General features: G+C 47.3%; 1 protein-coding gene across 1 annotated transcript; it reads right to left on the reverse strand.

Moving 5' to 3' along the window:
* Positions 1-8,408: 8,408 nt before the first annotated feature.
* On the reverse strand, positions 8,409-27,433 carry LOC308147948 (leucine-rich repeat-containing protein 9-like; the record flags this gene model as incomplete). The annotated part of the gene is made up of 31 exons (XM_080521341.1): positions 8,409-8,680; positions 13,230-13,242; positions 13,463-13,541; positions 14,664-14,785; positions 15,664-15,732; positions 16,446-16,663; positions 17,090-17,226; positions 17,688-17,821; positions 18,368-18,476; positions 18,561-18,691; positions 18,783-18,902; positions 18,993-19,213; positions 19,294-19,471; positions 19,563-19,703; positions 20,115-20,240; positions 20,336-20,527; positions 20,692-20,811; positions 20,902-21,075; positions 22,321-22,436; positions 22,512-22,643; positions 22,734-22,869; positions 23,159-23,222; positions 23,347-23,476; positions 24,391-24,484; positions 24,606-24,761; positions 24,860-25,042; positions 25,539-25,609; positions 25,715-25,778; positions 25,848-25,988; positions 26,697-26,915; positions 27,326-27,433. 31 exons carry the CDS (start codon positions 27,431-27,433, stop codon positions 8,409-8,411), a joined length of 4,170 nt encoding a protein of 1,389 aa, XP_080377467.1.
* Between the last annotated feature and the right edge of the window lie 203 nt (positions 27,434-27,636).

The following is a 27,636-nucleotide window of genomic DNA, read 5'->3' on the forward strand; positions in this document are numbered from 1 at the left end:
ATGCAAAGACACCGAGAGAGGGACGATAGGAGGCAAGGCCACCCAGAGAGGGACGTAAGGAGGCAAAGCCATCCAGAGAGGGACGTAAGGAGGCAAAGACACCCAGAGAGGGACATAAGGAGGCAAGGCCACCCAGAGAGGGGGAGGCAAGGCCACCCAGAGAGGGACGTAAGGAGGCAAAGCCACCCAGAGAGGGGGAGGCAAGGCCACCTAGAGAGGGACGTAAGGAGGCAAAGCCACCCAGAGAGGGGGAGGCAAGGCCACCTAGAGAGGGACGTAAGGAGGCAAGGCCACCCAGAGAGGGGGAGGCAAGGCCACCCAGAGAGGGACGTAAGGAGGCAAGGCCACCCAGAGAGGGACGTAAGGAGGCAAAGCCACCCAGAGAGGGACGTAAGGAGGCAAGGCCACCCAGAGAGGGGGAGGCAAGGCCACCCAGAGAGGGACGTAAGGAGGCAAGGCCACCTAGAGAGGGACGTAAGGAGGCAAGGCCACCCAGAGAGGGGGAGGCAAGGCCACCCAGAGAGGGACGTAAGGAGGCAAGGCCACCCAGAGAGGGACGTAAGGAGGCATAGCCACCCAGAGAGGGACGTAAGGAGGCAAGGCCACCCAGAGAGGGGGAGGCAAGGCCACCCAGAGAGGGACGTAAGGAGGCAAAGACACCCAGAGAGGGACGTAAGGAGGCAAGGCCACCCTGGAGGGACGTAAGGAGGCAAAAACACCCAGAGAGGGACGTAAGGAGGCAAGGCCACCCAGAGAGGGACGTAAGGAGGCAACGCCACCCAGAGAGGGGGAGGCAAGGCCACCTAGAGAGGGACGTAAGGAGGCAAGGCCACCCAGAGAGGGGGAGGCAAGACCACCCAGAGAGGGACGTAAGGAGGCAAAGACACCCAGAGAGGGACGTAAGGAGGCAAGGCCACCCAGAGAGAACGTAAGGAGGCAAGGCCACCCAGAGAGGGGGAGGCAAGGCCACCCAGAGAGGGACGTAAGGAGGCAAAGCCACCCAGAGAGGGATGTAAGGAAGCAAGGCCACCCAGAGAGGGGGAGGCAAGGCCACCCAGAGAGGTACGTAAGGAGGCAAAGCCACCCAGAGAGGGATGTAAGGAGACAAGGCCACCCAGAGAGGGACGTAAGGAGGCAAAGACACCCAGAGAGGGACGTAAGGAAGCAAAGACACCCAGAGAGGGACGTAAGGAGGCAAGGCCACCCTGGAGGGACGTAAGGAGGCAAGGCCACCCAGAGAGGGACGTAAGGAGGCAAGGCCACCCAGAGAGGGACGTAAGGAGGCAAAGACACCCAGAGAGTGACGTAAGGAGGCAAGGCCACCCAGAGAGGGACGTAAGGAGGCAAGGCCACCCAGAGAGGGACGTAAGGAGGCAAGGCCACCCAGAGAGGGACGTAAGGAGGCAAAGATACCCAGAGAGGGACGTAAGGAGGCAAGGCCACCCTGGAGGGACGTAAGGAGGCAAGGCCACCCAGAGAGGGACGTAAGGAGGCAAGGCCACCCAGAGAGGGACGTAAGGAGGCAAGGCCACCCAGAGAAGGACGTAAGGAGGCAAAGACACCGAGAGAGGGACGTAAGGAGGCAAGGCCACCCAGAGAGGGACGTAAGGAGGCAAGGCCACCCAGAGAGGGACGTAAGAAGGCAAAGACACCCAGAGAGGGATGTAAGGAGGCAAAGACACCCAGAGAGGGACGTAAGGAGGCAAAGACACCCAGAGAGGGACGTAATGAGGCAAAGACACCCAGAGAGGGACGTAAGGAGGCAAAGACACCCAGAGAGGGACGTAAGGAGGCAAGGCCACCCAGAGAGGGGGAGGCAAGGCCACCCAGAGAGGGACGTAAGGAGGCAAAGCCACCCAGAGAGGGATGTAAGGAGGCAAGGCCACCCAGAGAGGTACGTAAGGAGGCAAAGCCACCCAGAGAGGGATGTAAGGAGGCAAGGCCACCCAGAGAGGGACGTAAGGAGGCAAAGACACCCAGAGAGGGACGTAAGGAGGCAAAGACACCCAGAGAGGGACGTAAGGAGGCAAGGCCACCCTGGAGGGACGTAAGGAGGCAAGGCCACCCAGAGAGGGACGTAAGGAGGCAAGGCCACCCAGAGAGGGACGTAAGGAGGCAAAGACACCCAGAGAGGGGGAGGCAAGGCCACCCAGAGAGGGACGTAAGGAGGCAAAGACACCCAGAGAGGGACGTAAGGAGGCAAAGACACCCAGAGAGGGACGTAAGGAGGCAAAGACACCCAGAGAGGGGGAGGCAAGGCCACCCAGAGTGGGACGTAAGGAGGCAAAGACACCGAGAGAGGGACGTAAGGAGGCAAGGCCACCCAGAGAGGGACGTAAGGAGGCAAGGCCACCCAGAGAGGGATGTAAGGAGGCAAGGCCACCCAGAGAGGGACGTAAGGAGGCAAAGACACCGAGAGAGGGACGTAAGGAGGCAAGGCCACCCAGAGAGGGATGTAAGGAGGCAAGGCCACCCAGAGAGTGACGTAAGGAGGCAAAGACACCGAGAGAGGGACGTAAGGAGGCAAAGACACCGAGAGAGGGACGATAGGAGGCAAGGCCACCCAGAGAGGGACGTAAGGAGGCAAAGCCATCCAGAGAGGGACGTAAGGAGGCAAAGACACCCAGAGAGGGACATAAGGAGGCAAGGCCACCCAGAGAGGGGGAGGCAAGGCCACCCAGAGAGGGACGTAAGGAGGCAAAGCCACCCAGAGAGGGGGAGGCAAGGCCACCTAGAGAGGGACGTAAGGAGGCAAAGCCACCCAGAGAGGGGGAGGCAAGGCCACCTAGAGAGGGACGTAAGGAGGCAAGGCCACCCAGAGAGGGGGAGGCAAGGCCACCCAGAGAGGGACGTAAGGAGGCAAGGCCACCCAGAGAGGGACGTAAGGAGGCAAAGCCACCCAGAGAGGGACGTAAGGAGGCAAGGCCACCCAGAGAGGGGGAGGCAAGGCCACCCAGAGAGGGACGTAAGGAGGCAAGGCCACCTAGAGAGGGACGTAAGGAGGCAAGGCCACCCAGAGAGGGGGAGGCAAGGCCACCCAGAGAGGGACGTAAGGAGGCAAGGCCACCCAGAGAGGGACGTAAGGAGGCAAAGCCACCCAGAGAGGGACGTAAGGAGGCAAGGCCACCCAGAGAGGGGGAGGCAAGGCCACCCAGAGAGGGACGTAAGGAGGCAAAGACACCCAGAGAGGGACGTAAGGAGGCAAGGCCACCCAGAGAGGGACGTAAGGAGGCAAGGCCACCCAGAGAGGGACGTAAGGAGGCAAAGCCACCCAGAGAGGGACGTAAGGAGGCAAAGACACCCAGAGAGGGACGTAAGGAGGCAAGGCCACCCTGGAGGGACGTAAGGAGGCAAGGCCACCCAGAGAGGGACGTAAGGAGGCAAGGCCACCCAGAGAGGGACGTAAGGAGGCAAAAACACCCAGAGAGGGACGTAAGGAGGCAAAGCCACCCAGAGAGGGACGTAAGGAGGCAAGGCAACCCAGAGAGGGACGTAAGGAGGCAAGGCCACCCAGAGAGGGACGTAAGGAGGCAAGGCCACCCAGAGAGGGACGTGAGGAGGCAAGGCCACCCTGGAGGGACGTAAGGAGGCAAGGCCACCCAGAGAGGGACGTAAGGAGGCAAGGCCACCCAGAGAGGGACGTAAGGAGACAAGGCCACCCAGAGAGGGACGTAAGGAGGCAAGGCCACCCTGGAGGGACGTAAGGAGGCAAGGCCACCCAGAGAGGGACGTAAGGAGGCAAGGCCACCCAGAGAGGGACGTAAGGAGGCAAGGCCACCCAGAGAGGGACGTAAGGAGCATTAAACAACTTCACACACAGCAGCAGCATAAAGATATTTAAATACCACATTTTTGTTCTAGCATCTAAAGACAAAGAGTGTCTAAAGCCAGGACCTTTGTCTCAAATACATTTGTGTAAACATGTTTAATTTTGGCTGTGATTTGTGTGAATGAAAAAACAACTGGAGCTGTGCAGCACAACTACCAGCTTCTATGTGAGTAAAGCAGTAGAAGGTAGCGGGTGTATGTTATATCAACATTGTTCCTCATTGAGCAAGTTTTATAGGACATGTTAATTTTCAAATTAACATGCTTGACCCACGTAGGATAACCTGCTCCAGATGTGATAGGTCCAGGTGTAGTGGTTTTAGATACCTGGACCGGGTCCAATGTGATCCAGGTGTGAAAACACATTGAAATGTGACCTTTTTTTTAATCAATTCCACAAATATAATTAAGATTAAACAAACTCAATACTGGTTGTGGGGCAGAAATTAAGTGTTAGTAAAATATAAATGAATAAAGTAAGTAGTGTATATATATATATATATATATATAACATTTTTACTTTGATAGACAGTGTAGGAAATAGTGAGTCAATGAGACACAGTCACAGTTACTTCTTCCCACTAAACCAGTATAAAACAAAAGTATTGGTGATGATGTGCAGGTGAGGTTGTTCAGTGTTTTTCAACCAAGACACACTTTTTTCTTTGGAAGAATCTGGAGTCACACCTCCACCCGAAAATGTTAAAATGTGAAACTCTGTAGCCTCTATTAACAATATAAAGTCACTCTCATCAAAGTTTTATCAACAGGAATCAAATAAATACAGACAAAACAGTATTTCCCAATTTCTTTTTTTAAATTTTGACACACTCAATGTGAAACCTGGGCCTGTTTGGATGAGCACAGAGCTGAGATCCTGGCAGGAATAGAAGACAGACAAACACGAAGCTCTTCCTCAACAGCTCTCAGTTTCCCTCTGCTTTGAGTTTTTATAGCAGTCAGGCTTGAAAAGCTCACCTCACACAGATATGTCATGGATAATGGGAGCAATGTCAAAATGGCTTTGTTTGCCAGAATGGGGTACTCCTTGGCAGCAGCCAACCAAAAACTGTCCAAAGGCAGATCAGCAAATCTTAGCTTGAACCAGGATTTAGTCTCCGTTCAGTTCGTTCCTCCTGCTCCTGTAAAGTCGTGTCCTTTCCTACTGATGCTGAGCTGAAGGGTCCCTGACCCAGTCCAGGTTCTAGTGGAGGTTGAAGAGAAATCAAATGACATCCTCTCCTCAAGAGTTTTCAAATGTTTAACTATGACCTCCCACAATGCAGCAGTGTTCACGTCAGCTTGCACTTTCTTGGTGAGTGGGAACATGTCAAGGTTGCCACTTTCCACATGTTGTTGCCAGAGGTGCACCTTTGAAAGGAATCCATTTATTTGATCTGTACTTGTGCTCCGCTCCCATTTCTTCACACAAAGATGCAAATATACGTCCTTTCAGAGGTCGTGACTTGACAAAGTTCACCATGCGCACAACATGGTCCAACACTAAGTAGGTCTGCTGGTAAAGTCTTGGCTACGACGGTCTCTCCATGTAAAAAACAATGCAATGTAAGAATCCTATTTGGGTTTCTCTCCTTGGCTCTGCTTACAAAGCCCTCGGTGCGCCCGGCCAGAGCAGCTCCATCTGTGCAGACACTCGTGCAGTCTTCCCTCTTCAGTCCTCCTTTTTCAAGGTATTCCCATGTGACCCGAAAAGTTTCCTCTCCTGTGGTTTTTTCTGGCAATACCTTGCAGAATAGGAAGTTTTCTTTGATTGCGTCTCCATCCACAAAACGCACATTGGCCAATAGTTGAGCATGCCCACTAATGTCAGTGGATTCATCAAGTTGCAATGCAAATTTATTACTGATACGGATCTTTTCCAAAACCACACTTTCGATGTCTGCAGACATATCATCACTACGTCTGGAAATTGTGTTATCTGAGAGAGGAACTTTGGCTATTTCTTTAGCTGCTTCAGGTCCTAGCATCTCATTCACAATGGCTTTGCAGGCAGGTAGTATTAATGTCTCTGCCACAGTGTGGAGTTTATTTGCCACAGAAGTGGCCACGCGTTATTAAGCAATAATATTTTTTTCACCAATGTCACCAGAGGGGCTCCGTAGATACGAGATGGGAGCAGCCGCAGGTGGTGGTAATTAACGAGACTGAGGTCGGTCAAGTTTTGACTTCACCGGCAAACTTCTTTGCTGCCATCTATTGGCGAAAAGTATTTATACATGATTACTCTGCACACACTGCTCTTACAGCCGACAACGGCTGTGAGAGCAGTGTGTTTTTTAGGAAAAAATGTGAAATTGGATAATTTCACGCGGCACAGTGGTTGAAAAACACTGCTCTATCTGGGGCTGAGTGACGTCATTAGGCTGCGCAGGCTGGCTGCGCACAGGCCGTGCTCCCGGCGCTAGCCGTTAGCGTTAGCTTCAGGGCTTCCGGGACTAATATAACCTTGAACTTAATGTTAAACTCCAGAGGACCCCCGGCGTTTCATTCTACATCTCCAGGGTGAGTGGCTGTGCGCTGGTGATGTTTGTAGACGCTCCGAGATCGTTTTTTTTTATCGTAGCATTGCACTTGTGGTACAAGCAATGAATGCTAACATCGACCATCTGATGACTGACAGTTGTCCTGGCCAATCACATTTCCAAGCCGCGAAAATTCTCCGCGTCTTATTGGTCAATGTCAGCATTCGTCAGAACTATAAATTGAGAAACCGCCCCAATATTTTCCCAATATTATCATTTCTCGTATTATGTGAGCTAGAGAGCTGTCGCTTTTTTCCAGAGGTAGAAGATTTTATAGTTTCCTACTTTTTTGGATCCGAGACCCTGAAGAGCGAAGGACATCATTGGATTTTCATTTTTTCTTCATTGAGAGTTTTTCATTGCTTGTATTTTCATCCTTTTGAGAGAGCTTCACGATTGGAGGTGAGTACTTCTAGAACATTCTGTGTGTTGCACTTTTGAAGCTGTGGAAAAAGTCACTGTTTTCCAGTTTAACTTGGATTTAAACTGGTTCCTGATATTGGGGGAAGTTTTCTATGTGCTCTGAGTGAAGTTAAAACTCATAATTGTGTTCTTTTGTGACTTGTGTGAGGGAGGGTTGTGATCCGGGGGTTATTATGTGAAGCTGGCCCCCACCCCTCACTGAAAATATGTGAAAATCTAAAGAGATTGCATGTGTCTAAAATCTGAACATTTTAGACACACACACACACACACACACACACACACACAGTTGTTTTCCAGCAGCTCCTGCCTCTAAGTGTGTGTAAATGGATGCGGCTTGTGAGTTTGATTGAATCACATCCACTCGTCTGTCTCTCTGCTTGGAGGATGTTGAACTAAAGTGTTTTGTTGTTGAATTGAATTCCAGATGCCCCGTAAGAAGACGCACCTTCTGGCTCGGGCCCTTCTCTGTGTTCCCGTTCGTATCTGTGGCGCAGGACCTCCCACTGAGTCGGTTGGAGCTGTGGTGCAAGTCCAGCACATTCTGTTGTGGGAGGAGTTTGTTTTCTGTCACGTGCGGTGAAGTTTCTGACGCGTCTTCACTGGTTTCCTAGATCCACCTGAGCGACTCCGACGGGATGCCGGTCCTGGTGCAGCTGCCGTGGGACGCTAGCGTCCAGCAGCTGGCACCTCCGCCCGAGCGCCCGGTGTCTCCCCGGACACCGCCGCCTGCTCGGGTGGCTCCCAGGGTGGTGGTGACGGGAACGGTCCCCGTGGCCCCGTCGCACCGACCCTTGGGAGTGGACCACGGCTGGACAGGGGCGCAAGGTAATGTGTTTTTCTCAGTCGTCCTGTGATTGGAGGTTTGTGCCGTTTTCTTGGGACCAAAAACCAACTCAGTCTTGTCTTGTGTTTTTCAAAGGCTGGAACATCTGTGCTCCGACGGCCTGCCCTCCCGTCCAACCCGGTGTGGTTCAGCGGGGCCATGTTGGAGGCCATGGAGAAGGTCTCGCCTTCTTCTGGTTCCGACGGCCCTGCTGGGCCACCAGCTGGCCAGGTGAGACACCACACACTCGTACGCACTGTGGACGACCACACGTGAAGACCGCCGTTCACCAAACACTGTTTTTTCTCTCTCCAGAGCCCCCGCCGGGTGCGTCGGCCCAAAGACGTTCCACGGAGGAAGCGGCAGGTTGGTATTTACACACCTGATTGACGTGCGCTTTATTGACGTGGAGGGAGTCGGACTGAGGAAATTAATCAGTGAGAGATGTTTTGTTCTTTGTAGGCACCGGCAACACCGTCGCCTGTCCGGAAGACCGTGGCTGCTTCTCCGTCCGGCCCAGCAGTGAAGCAGGTCAGTCCACGTTTTGATACGCCGCGTGGCTCAGCTAGCACACGTTGGCACGTTAGCCCACAGTGCAGCTTGTTCGCAGAGCACCCGAATAACCTTTGCTCATTTTCTCTCGTCTCAACTTTGTGTCAGGGGGAGGCGTCGGCGCAGGAGTCCCGGGAGGAGGTGGTGCCGGAGGTGGTGGAGGACGTTCCCGCTGCGTTGCCCCGCCGTGCCGACCGAGTCCAGCGTCCAGGAGGGAACCCGGACTCCAGCTCAAGCTAAGACTCCTTTTCTCCCTCCTGTTTCTCGTGGTGCACTGTCGGGCCAGTCGGTTGTTGAGGTTGGAGTCGCCCTCTGCTGCAGCGGCAGTACGGACGGACCCTCGGACGGGGATTAGGCTGACAAAGGTCGTGCGGGGATGGTTTAGCCAGGACAGCGCTGGTTTTGAGTTCCACGTGCAGGGTGTGCTCATAGCTGCAGTCAGCTTGGCCAGACATATACGCCAGGACGGAGGCTTTGCTGGTGGTGAGGTGGACTTTGACATGGAGGCCTTGTTTGAGGAGGAGTTGGCTTTAGATTAGTCAGGAGACACACGTTGTTATTATGATCATCATTGTTGTTGTGGTTGTGTTCCTCTTGCGGCTGTTGCAGCTGGAGGACCAAACGTGGTGCCGGCCGAGGCTGGAGGGTTTTGGCCTGGTTGTGCCGGACGTCCTGTTTTCGTCTTTTCTTTCCTCTGGGGTGTAGTTGGGATTCTCTTGTGTTTCTTAGCCCGGTGTCGGTACTGGTTCGGCGGCCCTGTACAGGGTTGGGCCGTTGCCACACCCTTTTGTTTATTTGGCCGGACAGTCACGCCCATGTGGAGCTGAAACTGTGTCTCCTGTGAAACAAGCAGTAATGATGATCATGATAGAATCTCTCCTGAACTGTGTTCCCTCCCTCTTGGTGGTCGTACCAGCAGACAAACAAGTCCCTGGACACAGTGGATTGTTGGTCTGAGTCAAACCAAGCTTCACCACAGTGCCCCGGGGCAAACGTAGTTTAACACTTGATCAGGACTGGCAGAGCTTCTTCTTTTATCTGGACTTTGTCTATGAAGTTTACAACTATTTGCTTATTAGGAATTATGTAGTTATTGTTAGGCTTCTTTTTATTCCATTGTAATTATGCATATTTGTCAGTATTTTTAGATTTTCATTCCATTTTAATTATGTCTACTTATCAGTATTTTCAGATTTTATTGTGAGACTTGTATTGATTCAATTTATTATAGAGTGCAACTTATGTATCTTAAATATGAGTATATTTATCAGTATTTTCAGATTTTATTGTGAGACTTGTATTGATTCCATTTAAATCATGAGTATATTTATCAGTGTTTGTAGATTTTCTTGTGAGGCTTGTCTTGACTCCATGTTGTCTAGAGTAACTTGTTGATGTTCACCGTGAGTATTGTAGTATTTGTGGTGTTCAGTCCAGCCTGCAGGGTTTAGACAGTGTGGACAGTAGAATCATGATGTCACAGCAGCAGGAGTCCAGTTCAACCTCTCTGCATGTTTCCTCTGTTCTTCCTCATGTGTTCATACGTGGCTGTCGTGTTTTATTGATCTTTAGGGACCTCGCCAACGGCAGGTCCCTTTTGTAATTCGTCGTGGACAGTGAATACCCGCACTGACCTCTGGGCCACTACCTACTGGCCAAATTCTCTCTTGTGTTTCTAATGTTTCTTCTTCTTTCTTGGGACTCCTGACGCCTCTTTGAGCTCTAATTTCACCCTAAACACGCTCAAAAGCTCACCAAATTTGGCAGGATCATCAGAAGTGGCGAAAAATTTTATAAAATGAAAAAAAAAAACCCACAAAGTCCAAAAATGTCTCTCTAGCGCCACCTAGAAGATTTCAATCGCCCGCCACAGTCCGTAGGAACGTCGTAGAGAGATCAAACAAACATCCCTTTATTCGTCTCGTTGAGATCTACAACTCACGCACTCTAACCTTTGACCTAACTCCAACAGGAAGTCCGCTATTTGCCTTTCAAAGTAAGATTTGCCCCGCTTCATGCAGGGAATGAACACAAATAAAGTGAAGTGCATTAGAGGAGCCTGTTTGGGAGAGCTTTTTCCTTTCACTGTGCAGAGTTGGCTTGTGCCTCAGATGTTCACCAAAAGCAGGAGGGGAAACCCCCAAAACAAACAACCTGAGGCTCATGTAACCCTTCAACTGATAGATGAGGAGCAGCAGGCCTGAAGGAACCCAGTCTGACTGATTGGCAGTAGTAATGGAGCTCTGAGGACATCTAGAGGTCATGTCAACGCCACCGCGGCACGAATGGCATTTGTTGGTGAAAATTTGATGCCTTTGCTGTTTGTTTGGCAGATTTTTCCTGAAGCCGTCTTTGTGTTCACTTGTTGTGTCACATGCGAGTATTAACCATTGTTTCAAATTCACAAGGATTGCGATGGTTGTGTAATGGTGACAATACTCTTGTCTCAAAGACACTGTGGGGGGTTTGCATGTTCTACCTGAGCGTGTGAATTAAGTGAGCTTGTGTCTCTAAATTGCCTGCAGACGTGAATGTGTGAGAGAGTAGTTGAGATCAACTTGGAGACCACGTAACTCCAAAGTGGATAAAGTAGCATAAACATTGATAGATTTTTTTTTTTTTACTTTATTTTTATTTATTTTTTTCCTTAATTCCTCCACTTTACTGTCACCTTTTTCCTTGTAGTCATCAATAGTATATGTAACAGGTGCTTTAGATTTTTTGTAAACTTGTTCTCGGGAGTCAAATGAAGAAGAAAGTGGCCTGGCGTGTACGGTCCCTCGACTCCCAGAACCTTATCTCACTCTTCACGCCTCCAGAAAGGAGTCAAACTTGGGCATCCCAGAATATATGTGAATGATCGCCAGCCATTCCACATCCTCTCCAACACTTTCTTGCATTCGGATGGTCAACAAATGTAGAAACCACCAAAGGTGTGTTAAAGAACCTTCTCTTCGTCTTCCAATCAAACTCTTTCCACGTGTTACTATTGATTCCTTTATGACAGCCACTACACATTGTTTCCCACTCTCCATCCTCTATTCTAATATTCAGTTCCAGCTCCCATCTTTTTTCCATGTAGTGAGTATTGTCTGATGTGTCCGGTAGCAGGTTTCTATAGAAATGGGAAACAGGTTTTTTGTTTGGTAGATGGTGTCTTATTATATTTATCAGGTAAGTTTCAACATTTGATGGGGTAGTTTTAATTGTATTCCAATTGTTATGGTTTGTAATATAGTGTCTAATCTGAAAGTAACGGAACATATGGGTTTGGGGTAAAGAGAACTTGTCTTGGAGATATTGAGAATGGCTGTAGAATATGATCACAAAACAGCTGATCAATAACCTTTAGGCCTCTGCCTTCCCATCTCTTAAAGGCAATGTCCACTGTGGAGGGGGGGAAATCTGGATTTCCGGTAATCTGCATTGCCCGTGAAAGACCAGCTGTCCCTTTAATTCTTTTCTGGACTGTAACATTGATCGATATTTCAAATGAAAGTGAACCATCAAGTCAGATGTGTCACAAAGGTGGTGCACCAAGTGATATGGGCCTCATCCTCCATATCCAGCCTGGTGGTTTTGTTGACTTCATCACAACCAGAAGCCCAAACAACAGGAAGTCTGGCAGGATTACACTCGGCAGAACCAACATCATAAATCTCAAGTGGAGTAGGTTCATTACAACACACCAGATTTGCCTGTTTAGAGAGCAAACTGCGGTGGGCTTTTGGAAAAGAGGCTAACGTGATGAAACCGACAATCTCTGAAATCCATTTGGACCTTATTCAAGATGACATCTTTGTCTGAGCGACTGCAGATTATTGTCCGCAGAGAGGTGTGCTCAAGCTGGATTATCACTTGTTGGGGAGGCATGTGACCCAATGGACTGTACATGCAAGGCGGACACGGCCTTACATCTGTGGCTGTTTTGTTTCCCACTGGTTTGGGGCAAAGGAGAGCATCGCAGATGAAATGACACCAAAACCTCTCTTCCTCAGATTCCCACAGATTGTGATCCACATACGTGAAGAGAAAATGAAGTGAGTCATGCTGAATGCATTTGAAAGCATCTTGGCTGAATGACATGCTGCATTCAAGCACCTTCATTCAATTCCTCAAAGGCAGTTTGAAGGCAAATCCAACATTTTATTGAAGCTGAGGATGAAGTGTACTGTGTTGTTGAAGTGGTCAACATGATGGAGCTGCTACCTGGGTGGAGGTTTACCACCACTGAACAATCTGGGGGGAAAAAGAGCATTGCTTTTCCAGTGAATCCTTTATGTTTTAAATTAAAGTAGCAATTCTTAATTCAAGGAATTACTACAAAATAGGTTGTAATGACTGTGTCACTTACTGGGATTGGTGTTATTTTTGTAGTAGTTCTTCTTCTAGCATCTGCTTGTATGAGTTCGTTCACTCCATTGATGTAAAAAAAACCTGTCAATTTGTGAACAGAGAAATCTCCTGCAAGTGACATCTAAAACACACTCAGAAAGTCTAATTATTCCTATTTAGTCCAACGTATGTGTAAGTAACAAATGACAGTGATGGGCTGTAGCGTAAAGTCAACTCCATTGGTGTGTGAATGTGTGTGTGAATGAGTTCATGTGATTAACGATGCAAAGTGCTTTGGGGACTGCTTATGCAGCGGAAAAGCGCCATACAGGTGAAATCCATGGAACATTTCTAAGAAGAATATTAGCACTAAAAATAGTAAAACGTCTGATTTTTGATTTTGATCAGTTTTGCACCACTCTCTGCCTGGATTGGATGTAATGATTTATCTTTAAAATGATTTAAAAGTCTAAAATATAGACCTTAAAAAACCCTTTGAGGTTCAAAATCCTCACTTCACACTCACAGTAGCTTCTTAAGGGTTCGAGGAAACAATCCAATTCATCCCCATGAGTCTTGACCTGCTGTCTGACTCCTGTTTGTAAGTGAGTGTGACTCTGTTTCCCTCAGACAGGAGACCCGTGGTTGGCAGATTGCTTCCTGCTCTTCGGCCGGGTCGCAGGTCAATGTGGGTTTGGCCGCTTCCAGCAACAGTGCCGTACTTGTGTTTCTTGTCTGCATTGGGAATGAAATGTTCAGTCAGAGCAGAGATTTCACTTTGTACTGGAGCATGAAGGACGTTACTTCCCCCCCCCCCCCCACAACAAAGTTACGCTCGCTGATCTGAGGCTCTGCAACAAAACAAGGGCGACACTTCCATTTGTACATAATGGTCCTCATCCACACGTCCTGGCAGGAAGCTCTGCAGCCCTCCACTTCTACTCCTCCCTCTCACTGTGGTGTTCTGAGGCGTGAGGGGGAGCGGTCCAGGGAGGTTCATCTCAGCAGTGGACACAGATGCTCCCGGTGAAGATCTAAATCTCCACAAGAGTAGAAGTTCACACGATATGCAAAGAGGATGTCTTAAGGGCCTCCGGGGTCAAGTGACTGTCTTTGACCTCAGTGGCGTATGCATGGCTTGTTTCTTTCTAGATTGTCTGTCGTCTGTGAGATGTGCTCACTCCACCCACACACTCGGCAGGGAATTGTTGATTAGCTTGCCCGTTTCTCCACATATGTAAGCATCTTAGAGGAGGAGCAGCAATTACTACTCATCAATAACAAAGCTCAAATTCAGGCAAAATGCAGATACGGGCCAAGATTGAGAGTGACCAGGGAGAGTCAACTGGAGGTTCTGTGTTTGTGTTTTGAATGAGAAAACCCTGCGCCTCAGCTCTGTCATTTCCATATCCATGATTAACAAGCAGAGGGGGTCATGTTGAGCTGGCTAATAGGGGGGAAATCCACTGGTGCATTATCGGCCGGGCACATTTCAACTCATCAGCAGGATGATGGTAGTAGGCTTAGACTGCTTTTAATTCAGAGCTGCAGGAGAATTACTGCCCCGCTCTTCCATTACATGAACATCATATCAGTTGGAGTGAAAGAGATTGACAGAAGCTGGTCTCTTTTTGGTGGCTCAACATGTTGCTCTTGTGAGGTGGTCTTCTCCTCAGATGATAAGGTCTTATGTTGAGTATGCAAACTCTGAGATTTACTTTTATTTCTAATTCTGTGATAAGTGAGGGGTGAGAGAAGATCAGTGTGAGAGAACCAACCTTACCGCAGTGTTCCTCAGCCTGTCTGTCGCGTTCACAAATTCTTATGTAGATAAAAAAAACCTGTTGGTTTTATTTCATGGAAATGCTCCACATTAGTTTGTAGAATTGGATTCAATGTAAAATCTCCCTTATTTTTCATGTCTGCATATGTTCTGCTGCCACAAAACAAATTCTTTCATTACTTTAACATAAGCTTTAGAAGAATGCTAAAGGGAAATCTACTGAAATCTTTATTTTTTGGTATTATTGTGAAACATGTCTTGTCATAAATACAGGAATAATCTTTACAAGGGTTTAGCTTTTTATTTATCTGGAAGTAGGTCGACATAGATAACAGTGACATTGTGTGTGTTTGTTGTGTAGTGCGCCTCAGACTGATCGGTGCAGGGGAGCTCTGCTCTGGTCCTTTCCTCCAGAGTGATGGTCTCACCATCCAGGACCTGCAGCTGGGTCAGTCTGAGCACCACCGCTGGTCTGTGCCCAGAATTTCTGGCCACCTGAGGAAGAATATAGAATCGATTTATTCTTTGCTTGTTTGAAAAATGACGCTTCTTTAAGCAAAACTCCAGAAATGTGAGTGAGAGTGAAGTTGGGTCTGAGACATCTGGGATAAATCTGATGCTATGTGGGTCCCAGCGTAGTTCTCCAGTTCCCAGCAGCTATTCCAGTGACCTCGCTGACAGCAGCAGGTCGGCCCCTCCACAGCTGAGGACAAAAGCCAGACTGTCCGGTAACAGAACCACATGTTCCTGCAGGACACTGCTGCTGTGGTTCAGTTGTGGCTGCATGCCAATAGATGTCCTACCAATGAAGAGGAAGGGACAGACTCTGGCCAGGGAACAGGGTGAAGGGGCTATCTCATGTGGTCCACAGCAGGAGGTATTGTCTCCAGGGTGGCTGTTGGCCTCTACCCCCTGGCAGGATTAACCCCCCCCCCCCCCCCCTTATGGGAAGGTATGGGGGGGTGGGACTGAGCAGTCAAGAGGCTCCCACAGCTGAGCATTACCCTCTGGACGGGAGAGAGGCCCTGGGCTGCAGGCTCTTCTCAGGCCTGGTCCATCAGCTCCAGAGGGGTGAGGTAACAGGGCCAATAGCAAGCTGCCATTTGGTCAATGACTTGCCTTTGACGCCAGCCCATTTGTGTGCAGCAGACGGCCCATGGTGTAATCACTTAGTTTGGAAAGAGTGGGACTGAGTCTGTTTTCTGGATTGTGTAAGTGAGACAGTGAGCGTGGAAGGACGCTTGTTGTCATCTGTCCGTAATAGAATGAGTTCAAAATGTGCTGAAACTCACAGTTTGGACGTTGCAACTTAGAATAGGATGTGAGCCGGTTCACCACTGAACAGACTGTCCAGAAAACCCTGTGATACTCACCGGATTGCCAACCAGAGACAGCTCCATCAATGAAGGAAGAACCACCAGTTTATCCAACTCTGCCATGTCCTGCAACAAATAGAGCAACACTTCAACTTTTTCTCCAATAACTACAGCCTCATTCAAGTCGTTCGTTCCCAGCCTGAGGTCAAGAATCCACTTGTTGTTGTATCTCGAGGTCACGGGGGAGAAAACATTTTCTACAACACTTTCTAGAATCTAGGTCCGACCTGGTAGACTACCCACTGCTTTCATTTTTAAGGTTTCTTCTTCTTTGCTTGTGAGCGTAAACATAATTTAATGGTTGATGTAAATCGGGGTGAGAGAGGGAGTTTCCTGCCTTCAAAAAAAAAGGTTCTCTGGTGGCTTCATAGAAAAAAAAAAGGGAACCGCTGACTGAACTGGCCTTTCACACTGCTTTGTGCGAATAATGGAACCATATGCATAATACTACCCCCTTGCATGCCACAGTGGGTGGTAATGACTCATGATTACTATACTTCATGTCTTACTTTGCAAATGCAGAGAAAAGTAATACTGCCGCACACTGAATGAAATGGATTCTCAAACATCTAACACATGTGAAGCAATCAGTAGAAGTTGGTGGTAAATCAAGAACTGCTCAAAAGATGGCTATGACCTCGGCAGTGACCTCAGAAAATCACTGTGCTGTGAGTCTTTCAGGCAGCTTAATTGAAAATGCAATTTCATCAAAAGTCCGAATTATAAACATGAAAAAAACTCCAGCGTACGAGGAGACGACTGCAGCCGGGGGACAATACCTGCAGCTTGTTCTCGTCGAGGAAGAGCTTGCGAAGTTTAGTCAGAGAATCCAGGTGGTTCAGTTCACGGATCCGGTTCCCGGTCAGACACAGTTCTACGAGGACGCTCTGGGCTGAGAAGGAGCTCTTGGACAGGACCGTGATACGGTTTCTGTCTAACACAAGCTCTCTGAGGTGGTGAAGCTCCTCCAAGCCCTCCACCCGGCTGATTTCATTCCCTACGGAGAAAACACACATCGTAAAAACAATGAATAGACATCTCAATCAAAAGCTTGGTATTTTTTACAAAGGAAACACAAGGGTAGGATGCACTGTCAAAATAATATAACATGCAGCATTTTAGGGACATTTGAACAGTTGTGGGGTGTTCATTGACTGCCCCTGGTGTAAAAAGCAACAACAATTATAGACAGTTTACAAAAGGGGGTTTTTTGATTGAGAAGGAAGAAAAAGGAAGTAAGACGGGCTTTGTTGAGCAAAACCACCCCAACAAAGCAAAACTCAATCAAACGCCATCAAAAGGAAGTCTGTGGTTCTTTTCTTGGAGTCTCATCACAGACCTGTCCTGGGGTCCATGGGAGACTTTGGCGTTGCTGCTTTTAAGTGTCCAGGAGAGGGAGGGGTGGGACGTGAGCTGTACATACCTTGAAGGAAGAGAGCTTTGAGATTGGTGAGCCTGCTGAGCTGCAGATCGGCCATATTGGAGATGCCATTGTGACTCAAATGAAGAACCTCCAGGCTTCCCATCAGTGGCTCCATGCTGCCATTGGGCCCAGTTTCCCTTCAACACAGACACAAAATAGCAGTTGGCAACCTGTGCAGTTAAACGTCCGTCCGATTCTCCCCCCTGCTGCCTCATTTACTAGGTCAAGTCTTCCAGGTGCAGCTTCCTGAAGCCACACAAACAGCACTGTGCCTGCCACGGCATTATAGAAAACATCTTGCTTTCTATACAGTAAACATGTGACTGCAGGTCGAGGCACTGACTCAATCTCAACCCTGCTTGAATATATTTTTCTTTCAAGTGTCCAAAAACAATGATTAATATGTGTCTTAAATAACAAGATTATTTGTGTAAATAAATGACAGTTAATGAAGGTTAACGGTGTGAATCTGTAGCTCAGTCATTAGTTGGTCAGTGCTGCCCCCTAACGGTGACAGCTCACATTGCATCAGGGCAAAATATCAAACTTCACAAAAGTTTAGAACTTGTATTATTTGTGGAATATTCAACGTGGTTACCTGCTGGTTTTGAACGCGCTCTGCTGGCCATAGCCACTGGAGTGAACTCTGCTGTGCAGGATCTGTCTGTTGGTGAGGTGAGTCTTCTGTCGGGGCAGAATGGACTCGATGTGGTTGTAGTTCAAACATAAAGCCTGGAAAAAGGACAAATGCAAAAAATGTATTCGTTAATGGCTCAAGTTGATCAAATCAGGGGTGTCACACAGTTGGACTGGGATTCAAACCCATCCTGCCAGAAGGTCCGGTCTGAACCGTAGGAAGACATGATCGTATTCAAGCGTTAGCCTGTTGAAGTCAGCGTAATGGAGAACACATTGAGGCCCAAGCCAAGAGTAGAAATGTAGGTTTGGTCATTCATTGCGAGTGAAGTAGCATCGGTATGTCAGTCAATGTAAAAAAAGAAAAAGAGAGATTTACGCAGCAGAGTGCGTCAATCAAATCAAACTATTGTTGAGAATGTAATTCATGTTCAGGTTCTTGTAACAATCAATTGAATGAATGTGGATTGTTTTGAAGGAAGTATCACACCTGGAACGAAGCGAATTGAGTTTGTATTGTTCGTATTTCTATGCTACTGTGCTACTTTGTGGCTGGTCCAGTGAACTCTCTGGCCCCTGAACCAGGAGAGTTCTACACATCTGATATAAAGCAAACCAAGTGAGTGTGAGATCAACGTTCACCTTTATGTTGGGCAGGTAGATGAGGCCGGAGAAGGAAGTGAGGTTGTTGTGGGCCAAGTTGACACTGCTCAGCTTATAGAAGAGGTCTGCTGGAGACAGATCCACCGTCCTTTTAAAGAGGAAAACAGATCAGAGTAAATACAAAGGCTTCTCGTGCTTCTCTTTAAAAGTGTGTCTGTTTGCAGGAGCAGACCTGAAGGAGCAGGCTTGCAGGGTAAAGCCTGTCATTCCTGTGAAGTTTGAGTGGCCCAGTTTCTCTGCTATGGTGTCGCTTGTTAGCCTTCCTGTGAACATATTCTTTGCACTCTCGCTCTCACTCGTTTCCTTGAGAGAACAACAGGGAAAATAACAAAGAATCAGTACAATTACAATAATATACCACGTGTCCAGTTGCTTTCAGTGTTCTGCCACGTACCACTACAACTCCATCCAAAGCTTTGAGGGAGGAGAGGTGAAACAAGACGCATAGTCGATAATTCTCTACTTTCTCCAAAGGATTCCCATAGAGATCTAAAATGCTGAGACTTGTCAAACCCTGAGAAGAAATAAGCACAAAAACACCATAAATGTGCCGAGTTGACATTTCATTGTGTTTTGGTGATTTTTCCTGGCGGAGGCCTCTCACCTTCAGGTGGAAGATTTCTATTGATTGGGATATCTGGTTCCTGCCGATGTAGAGTTCCAGGAGAGAGCGGAGTCTGTGGAGGCCACGCAGGGAAGTGATGCAGTTGTTGTCCACTGAGAGAAGAGACAAACTGGGCATCTGGTCTAAAACTGAGGCGTCCAGACTGGACAACTGGTTGCCATCCATGGTGAGCTTATTGAGACGGTGGAGCCTCAAGAGTCCTGAGGAGAAACCAGGTGAAAACAATCAGCCACACAAAGGCCTCACGCCGTGGTTCCTCACCGTTTAGTGTGTGACTGACCACTGAGGGTGCTGATGCTGTTGTTGTTGAGGGAAAGCTCTTCCAGCTTCTGGCAGCTGTCCAGACCCTCCACTTTAGAGATGTCGTTGTCATTGAAGGAGGCCCAGCGCAGGTTCACCAGGTGACTCAGACCTGTCAGCTTCCTGATCCTCTGATTGTCCAGGTTCAGGGTGGTAATCTGACCAACATTTCAAAAAACACCACACAGAGAGCTTGTAATGCCTGATCTTGTTTGCACAGGTTTTTAAATGGTCTTTGCAGTATCTCACCTTTGCCGTCCAGTCTGCGTCCAGCTCTGAGCTCAGACTGCAGGCTGCTGGACTCGGACGACACAGAAGCTGTGCGGTGGACAGCAGACTGAGGCTACGAGGACGCTGGCTGTCAGTGCGACAGTGTGCCACCAGAGAGGCCTGTGAACAGAAATCAGCCCCAACTTTCACAATAAAGCACGCCACTGCCAGCCCAGTCAATCAGTCTGACATTTAAGGCTGACGAAATAACATTTAAGTTGCGTTTGATTGGTTGAGGGCAAAATGTCTCTGTTGGTCGTAAATGTTGCTCTGGGTATAAAGTGAATGTAATATTTGACCTCTAATAACGCGTGCTGTGTTTTCACGCTTTTTTCACTTGGTAAAAATTGTGTTTTGCAGATTTGTTAGAAGAGATCAAGTTCATTCCAATCTATCCATCAACATAACTTGTATGATTTTGGACTGTGCACAAAGTACACAAAACAAAACTCCCACATTACCCAGGAAAAACATGCAAACTACGGTGCCAACTACAACACTAGTAAGAAACAAAGTGTGTACAATGTTGACCTGGTTAATTCTGGAGCCTGCAGCCACCTGGAGAGCTTCAGCAGCCTCCTCCTTGGACACCAGCTCATCATCCAGGTGTGTGAGGGTTGTGAGTCGGCCCAGTACCATCATTCTGACTGCTTCAGGCTGGAAACAGGAAAACATGGTCACTGCTGCAGCACTGAATCTGAGCCTGAACTGAAATAAGGACAGTGGAGGTTGAACTTGGTAACAGCACCCACCCTGGTCCAAGGATTGTAGCGCGTGTCCAGGCTGAGCAGAGCCGGGGTGTGTTTCTTCAGCACGGCAGTGTCCTCTCTGGCCTCGCTCAACTGGTTCCAGCTCACATCCAGATGTTTGAGCTGAGCCAATCCTTGCAGCCCATCAAGAGTCTCCAGCTTGTTAAAACTCGCATCCAAAACCTCCAGGTGTGGCTGCAGTTTGAGGGACGGAGACAGTCGGTGTTTAACATCATCACATACCTTCCTGTGTTGCCTCACAAACTGGTTCAGTCCCATAGTAAAGAGGCAAGTTTGTGAGAACTTGTTTCTTGGTCTCAACTTGAAAATGAGCTGCTAAATGAACGTGTCACTTTTACCATGTGAGAAATGTCATCCAGGCGCGCCAGCCTATTGAAGCTGACTGTAAGATGCCGCAGAGCCGTGAGCCTGGAAATCTCCTTCATCTGGCTCAGACTGTTGTTGTGAAGGTTCAGTACCTGCAGATTCAACGAGGCAACGATGAGCCACCGAGAGGATGTTGAATGGTTTCAAAACAAGAAGAGCATTAAAAAAGGCAGAGCACGTACGGTGATGTGACTGAGAGCGGTGGCTCTGGCCGCAGTGAGGAGGATGTCGTTATCCAGGCTCAACAGTTTGGGCAGCGGCTTGAGCTCCACGTTGACGGCTTCTACGTCCTGGATGGCGTCCGGGGAAGTTCCTCCGCCTGGAGCACGGCTCAACAAGGACGCTTGATCTTCATCCTGCCAGAAGCAAAAAGCAAACATCCACTGTGTCACTGATATGTGCTTCTGGATTAAAGAGACGTCTTCATCCTGAACCCGTCCACTTTGGGTCACTCTGCCTGCTGAGAGCTTTTGATCACCTAGAGAAGTTTCTTTCTCAGGCCCACACAGAGACTCTTCTACCACATGAAGAATGGATTATTGTGAGACTTTGCTCACTCGTCAGCTGATTGTGTGCTGTCAAGGACCCGTTTACACTTTCAGCAATGGCCGCCTGCCAGTTTCAGGACTGATTATAAAATCTTTCATAATGTATTAATCCCTCATTAGCATTGGTCCTACCTATTGCTCATGCTTGTTTCCACCATATGGAGCCCTCAGCTCTTCAGCTCACATTTCCCCCACAGTCAGAACCAAGCATTATTCATTGATCACCCATTCATCCAACTCAAGCCTTGTACTTGTAACCCATAGTTTCATTGCTTTTAATATTTAATGATAATAATAATTAAATAATACTGTCAGGTTGACTAACTTATTTTATACTGTCATTTTTTTTCTCTTCTAATTCCTTACTCTGGCTCTTATTCTAGCTCTCCTCTTTCTGTTTTTCTCCCTTTCATTATTTTTAGTGCCTTTGCTCACTGGATTGTTGTTAAATGGTTCTTGAGCCTTAATTCCTCAGAAGGTCCTGCATGTGGGTAACTTAACTGTTCACACTGTACAATCCGCTCTGACATGGGTGTCAAACATAGAACCTACGGGCCAAAACCAGCTGGCAAGAGGCTCCAATCCAGCCCACCACTCCATCAGGTCCCTAATTAAGAATTGTGAAGACGCCGTCGGCTATTTCACATCCATGTCTTAATAGTAGTGGATTCAACACAACACTGAGAACAGAGCTGAGATGTTGACGATGCGAAGGAAGATACCTTGTGCTCATCAAATGATCCTTAACATTAAAATAGAACTTGTATAATAGTGAACATAATGTTCAATGGCTGTAGGACATGTCACTGTATTTTGCACCACAAGGTGTGATTAAAATCGTTCATGTTGAAATTGGAGCAATTGTATATTGTTTTGCGAGATTTCTTTTAAAACTTGTACTCTGCGCCACGGAAAAGAAAAACCTGAGGGTTTAACTTTACATTACTACGGCAATATTTTGCTGGTCCAGCCCACACAAGAGGAAGCGGTGCTCCGTATGGCCAAGTGAAGTTGTTTGGGTCAAAGAACGTGGGTAAAATGTGGAGTGATTACCTCAGTGACGTATTCAAAAGACACGATGAACTCGGGCAGGACAAACTGGTGGTCGAACATGAACCACTGCCTCCAGCGGGGGGAGCCCTGCTGGGTTTTGGTGGAGTGGGGTTCCTCTGATGGAGAATACATAGACAGAGGTCAAACGACTGAACAGCTCCGACAGGGACTGGTTGTGGTCTTGCCGGTACCTTGGCTCGTCCTGTGCTCCGTGTCCACGTTCCTATAGACGGAGGAGACGCTGCAGCTGCTGCTTCTGTCCAGCGCTTCTCCTCTCAGCAGCCTACTGTTGCCCACAAACACTTTGGAAACTATTATCTGACCTTCAAGCAGAAGAAAAAGGGATCTTGGCTTCAATAAACAAACCTCCAATACAGCGTTGTTGGATTAAAATAACAGCACAATGAACCCACCGTGCCTGAAGGGGAGAGTTTCTAGGGTTTTCTTGGAGTCTCCTTGGCTGGCCTGATGAAGTGCATATTCAATTCTGCGCTGCTCAGCCACACTTAAGCTGTTTGAGAAGGGAATAGCGCCATCTTTCCCCAAAACCTAATACACAGAGTCGGAATGATAAACATCTACATTAATGTACATGGATATGAAAATAGAACGAGGACCTTCAGTATGGAGGTAAAAATCACAGCATGACGTGTTCAGTTGACTGAAAACACAGTTTTTGCTCTTTGAATGACTTTCCGAGTGACGAATAGTGACAGTTTGTTAGAATTAATTTCTGGGCATATTCATGGTAGTGTGTGCGAGCACACAGGTATACAGAGATGAATTAGCTGGAGTCACAGTTTGAATTCTTCTCCCGGAGTCTGAGTGGTAAACGTACCTTTAGTCCCTCTGCTGTTGTGAAGCCTTCTTCTACAATACGTACAATCTCTTCCTTTTCACATCTTTCAGGATCAGGTGTGTAGAATAAGTAATTCAGTCGAGGTCTGTAATTTCTGCATTTAAAAATAATCCTATTATTGAGACAGAATTCCTTTCAGCCGATCTGGTAGTTCTGTGGAAACTTACGGTGTATAGATGGAGTCTTCACTGGTTATCAGGTTGTGCAGCTTCTCGTCAAAGCGAAGCCGCAGAGCACTGTTGTGGATGCGGGTCACTGTGTTGATCTTAATGTCAACGATGCCGTGACTCTTGTAGTCTGAAGCAACAAACCGGGAACGCAGGAGGTCGCAACAGTCGGCAAACCTGTAGGTCAGGAGAAATGACAGCTGTTCTTTGCTTCCCCACTGAAATGGGAGGCACATGATGGCTGTAGGAATGATGAGTCATATGATATCAATACCAAAGGTCTGTGGGGTTGCCCTCCTCCAAACAAATGTTTCCGACACTCTCCATCTCCACCTGCAGAAACTGCACCATGGAGTCCATCCTGTTTGTGGCTCGGGCCAAATCCTGCTCGTAGAAGGCTTCAATACTGGAAATAAGAAGAGGAAGATTATTATTTGCTGTAATCCCCCTTTTGACCCTGAACAGGATCAAGCAGTACAGAAGATGAATGGATGGCCATTGTTATTGCACAGTGCTCGCATGCAGCATTGCAGAGTATGAGCTTGTGAATAAACAAGAATAAAAATGTCATCTGTATGGAAAAATCTTGCAAACCCTCAAAAATATGCCTTAAGAACAAATGTGAAATGAACAGCTCCAGACTTCAGTTTGTGCTCCTACAGAAACAAACGTGTGTGTTTAACTCATACTACTGGTTAATTAGCACAGGGACCTCCAGACTGTACAGTTATTAGACTCTAAACTACGCTACATGCTGCCTGATGATAAATCTGAAAGGTGTTCATGTGTCAACACCAGAGAAAATAACACAATTAGCAGAAAATACTGAATCCTGTCAGATGTGAATGACAAAAATGTTTTTTCTCAAGTTTTGTAAACTGAAGTCATGAAGAGAAAAAGTAATCCAAACAGGCACTAACTCATGCAGCCTTGTGGTCCACGTTCGGAGTATTTCCTCCAATGCCTCCATTCTCAGGAGTATTTTCTTCTCTCTGTCTGGATCATGACTGATGTCTGAAGTGGAGCCTCTGGTTTGGACTGAACCTCCCCCCCGGTGGGGCGGATTGCCCAGATCATCCTCCAGCATGCAGGTGGACTTCTTGCAGCTAGCTGGCGCCATGGAGAGCTCACGTTGAAGCTGAGAATGCAACCATACAGAAACAGTTCTCTTATACAGTTCAGGCACATATAACAAATCCTGCACAGATTCTCAGAATGCAGCAAGTTCCTCCCTCAGTGTTGGAACAGACTGTACATACACTTTTGAGGGCGTTCCTGAAGGTCTTGATGCACTCTTTCGGTACTTGTTGGAGACTTTCCTTCTGCTTCCTCAGACTGGACCGGCTCTCTGCCAGGTTCCTCTCTGCAGTACGCACCCGCATGTTGTAGTACATCATTTTCGCCAGGACTGCAGACTACAAAGAAAAGACTTCAGTGTATTAAAGCAATACATCCAGCTCCCTAATAAGAGCTGGAAAGACACTAGGATCAAGCCTGCATGTCTTCTCAATACCTCGGCTGCTTCTTTGACCAGCTTGTTGGAGACGTCAAAGGCGTCGAGTCTCTGCAGGCCTGGCAAATGGTAGAGCACGTGTGTGTGGTAATTACACAGCAGACACACTGGGTTTGGGATTGATGTGGGGTCCTGCAGTGCTAGTTCTCTCAGACTGGGGAGGTGAGCGAGGAAAGTCAGCTCCTGTAGCAACAGAAAAGGAAGTTCAGCTGTCAGGTGCAGGCATGACCTTAAAGTACAGTCCTCAAGAGAAAACACAGCTTTTGATTTTAGCTTCCTGTAACCAGATGTCCTTAGAAAACACTAGAAACACTGTGGGTTACTTCTCGGAGCCACATAAATGACCCAACGAGCATGAGCATTCAATGAGAACATGCTCTGCATTGTCTATTCTCATTGGTTTATGAAGTGTGGGACAAAGAGCAACTCCCACAACTTGAACCGTGTCCACAAAGACTCATTGTTTGTTTCTGTCAGAGATTTCCCATTTGATGAAAGTCCTGTTCTGGGAGCATGTTGTTGAAATAACTGAAAATTTGAAAACCGGACTTTTTTTTCTTTTCTTACTAATTTAGAATAGGTCTTTTGTCAAGCCAAGGATTTTAATCCGATTTTTTTTGTAGAAATCCAACAACTTTTTGCAAGAATGTCTTCAGCATACTGGTGTTTTTAATGTTACCTTAAAGGAGCTGATTGTGTTCCCGGACAGACTGAGATGGTGAAGGCTCACGTTGAGATCAAGGCTGTGCCCTGAGGAGATGCAGAGAAAATATTGAATTGTCAGCATTGCTAAACAGCTCATCCAGTCTTCATCAGCCACACGAAGGCAAACATGCAGGACTGATAGAAACCTACCAATTCTTTCTATTTGGTTGTCAGACAGGTTTAGTTCCTGAAGCTTGTTGAGTGTGTTCAGACCCTGCAGAGGAAGACAAATTAGATACAGACAGACAGACAGATATATAGATAGGTATATAGATATTCAAACCTGTATCTGTGTTATGCAGTTATTATTGAGCCACAGAACTTCTAAGTTGACCAGCAATTGAAGATTTTGTATTTCCCCGATCTGATTATCGTAAAGATACAGTTTCTTCAGTTGCAGACAGTTCTGTAATCCAGATATCTCCTGTGATGGAGACAAGAGAGCACCAGATGTTATTCACAATATGTGAGAAAAGAAACACCTTTTATTCAACATCAGCTTGAAATCAAAATGATGGTTGATGCGTTTCACATTTGATTGGATGATGTGTCACTGTGAGGAAGAACAGGGGCTCCTGAGGCCCACAGGCCAAAACCAAGGTCAACATTTCAAGAAGCAAACATTCAAATGCACTTTCCATAGAGGGAACTGCTGTTACTTTAGCTCGGTGTCAGTGCCACACTGGGTGTGAATTTGTTTGTCAGGAACCTTGTACCCTGACAAACAGCAGGTTTCTAACTAGCACTGTGGCAGACAGGATTTCAGGTCTTCCAGCACATTTCTTAACTGAAGCACAAAGTTCTGTTGTGGATTTAACAACATTTGAAGAATTTTCTTTTATTGTGGAAGTGATGTAATGTTGAAAAGACATGTACAGAATATTTTTAAAGGATTAAACCTGGACTTTATCATAATATCCTCATTGTTCTTTTCACTAAAAGAGTGGTGTCCAGTCCAATCCAGGAGGGCCACTGCCCTCCATGTTTTATAGATCTCCCCTTGTCTAGGTTTAATGATAATGTTGTAAGCAAGCTACTAAGACTAAAGGCTAAACACAAGTTGCCGTCATTCACAAAAAGGCTGTGAAATACAAATGTTGATATTCATCATTAGAGACCATATCAAACTTACTGTGAGGTGACACTGGGCGATCCACAGCTCCAGGAGCAGAGGACAACACTCCAGGCCTTCCATGTGCTTTATGTCCTGGTCCATGATGGTGAGCTGGCGGAGCCTCGGGAAGAACGAGAGCCCAACCATGCGAGGGAAACCCGAGAAGAACACTTCCAAAGACGTCATCTTACGCCCTTCTTGTGCAATTTTCTCGTAGGACACTCCGTTGTCCGTGCACTGTTGAGAAAAATAATGACGACATCACTAAACATCACTATGTGCTAAAGTGATTTTACTACTACAACCAACCCGCGGCTCATTTGGAGTTTGCATGTTGTCCCTGTGGGGGCACTGCCACTCCAGTGTCCCCGCACAGTCAGTGGAGGTTCATGATTAGGACGGGGTCAACGCTCAATATGGAAGGTATGTGCTTAGCAGTTATATTTCTCCAACATTACAATACCAACAAGAAAACAATACAATATAATTCAGTTCAGTTCTTGAATACATTTTCTTCAAGTGCTTGAAGGATCATTTTCCCAGTACTTCACAAAATGCTCAAGTTTCATTCTTACCAGCTTTCTAATCACTTCTTCATCACCGTGGTTCTTTTGTTTCTCACTCTCCACTGTGACTCTGCAACCGACTGGAAATGCTGGCGTCTCTCCCTCTCCCTTTTTCTTCAGGTCAGAAATGGCCGTGTCCCTGTCATCAAGCTTCAGCTTGATTTGGTCTCGTTTTGAGACCTTTATCATTTTTACAGGTGGCTGGCTGGCTGAGGAGGCCCCAGTCTTCTGTCTTTGTGATTGCAACTGTTTCCGCATCATCAGGAGATCCTTTTTGTTTGAAATTATTATTATCTCAAGCTCTGTTTGAGTTGGTTAATGTTTTTCAACAATGGTAATCCTTGTTCTATATCTTTCAGGTAAGAACTTTCCTCGTGGAGATATATGCTGTA

The sequence above is a fragment of the Blennius ocellaris genome (assembly GCF_963422515.1).
Source record: "Blennius ocellaris genome assembly, contig: SCAFFOLD_65, whole genome shotgun sequence".
Taxonomy (NCBI): domain Eukaryota; kingdom Metazoa; phylum Chordata; class Actinopteri; order Blenniiformes; family Blenniidae; genus Blennius; species Blennius ocellaris.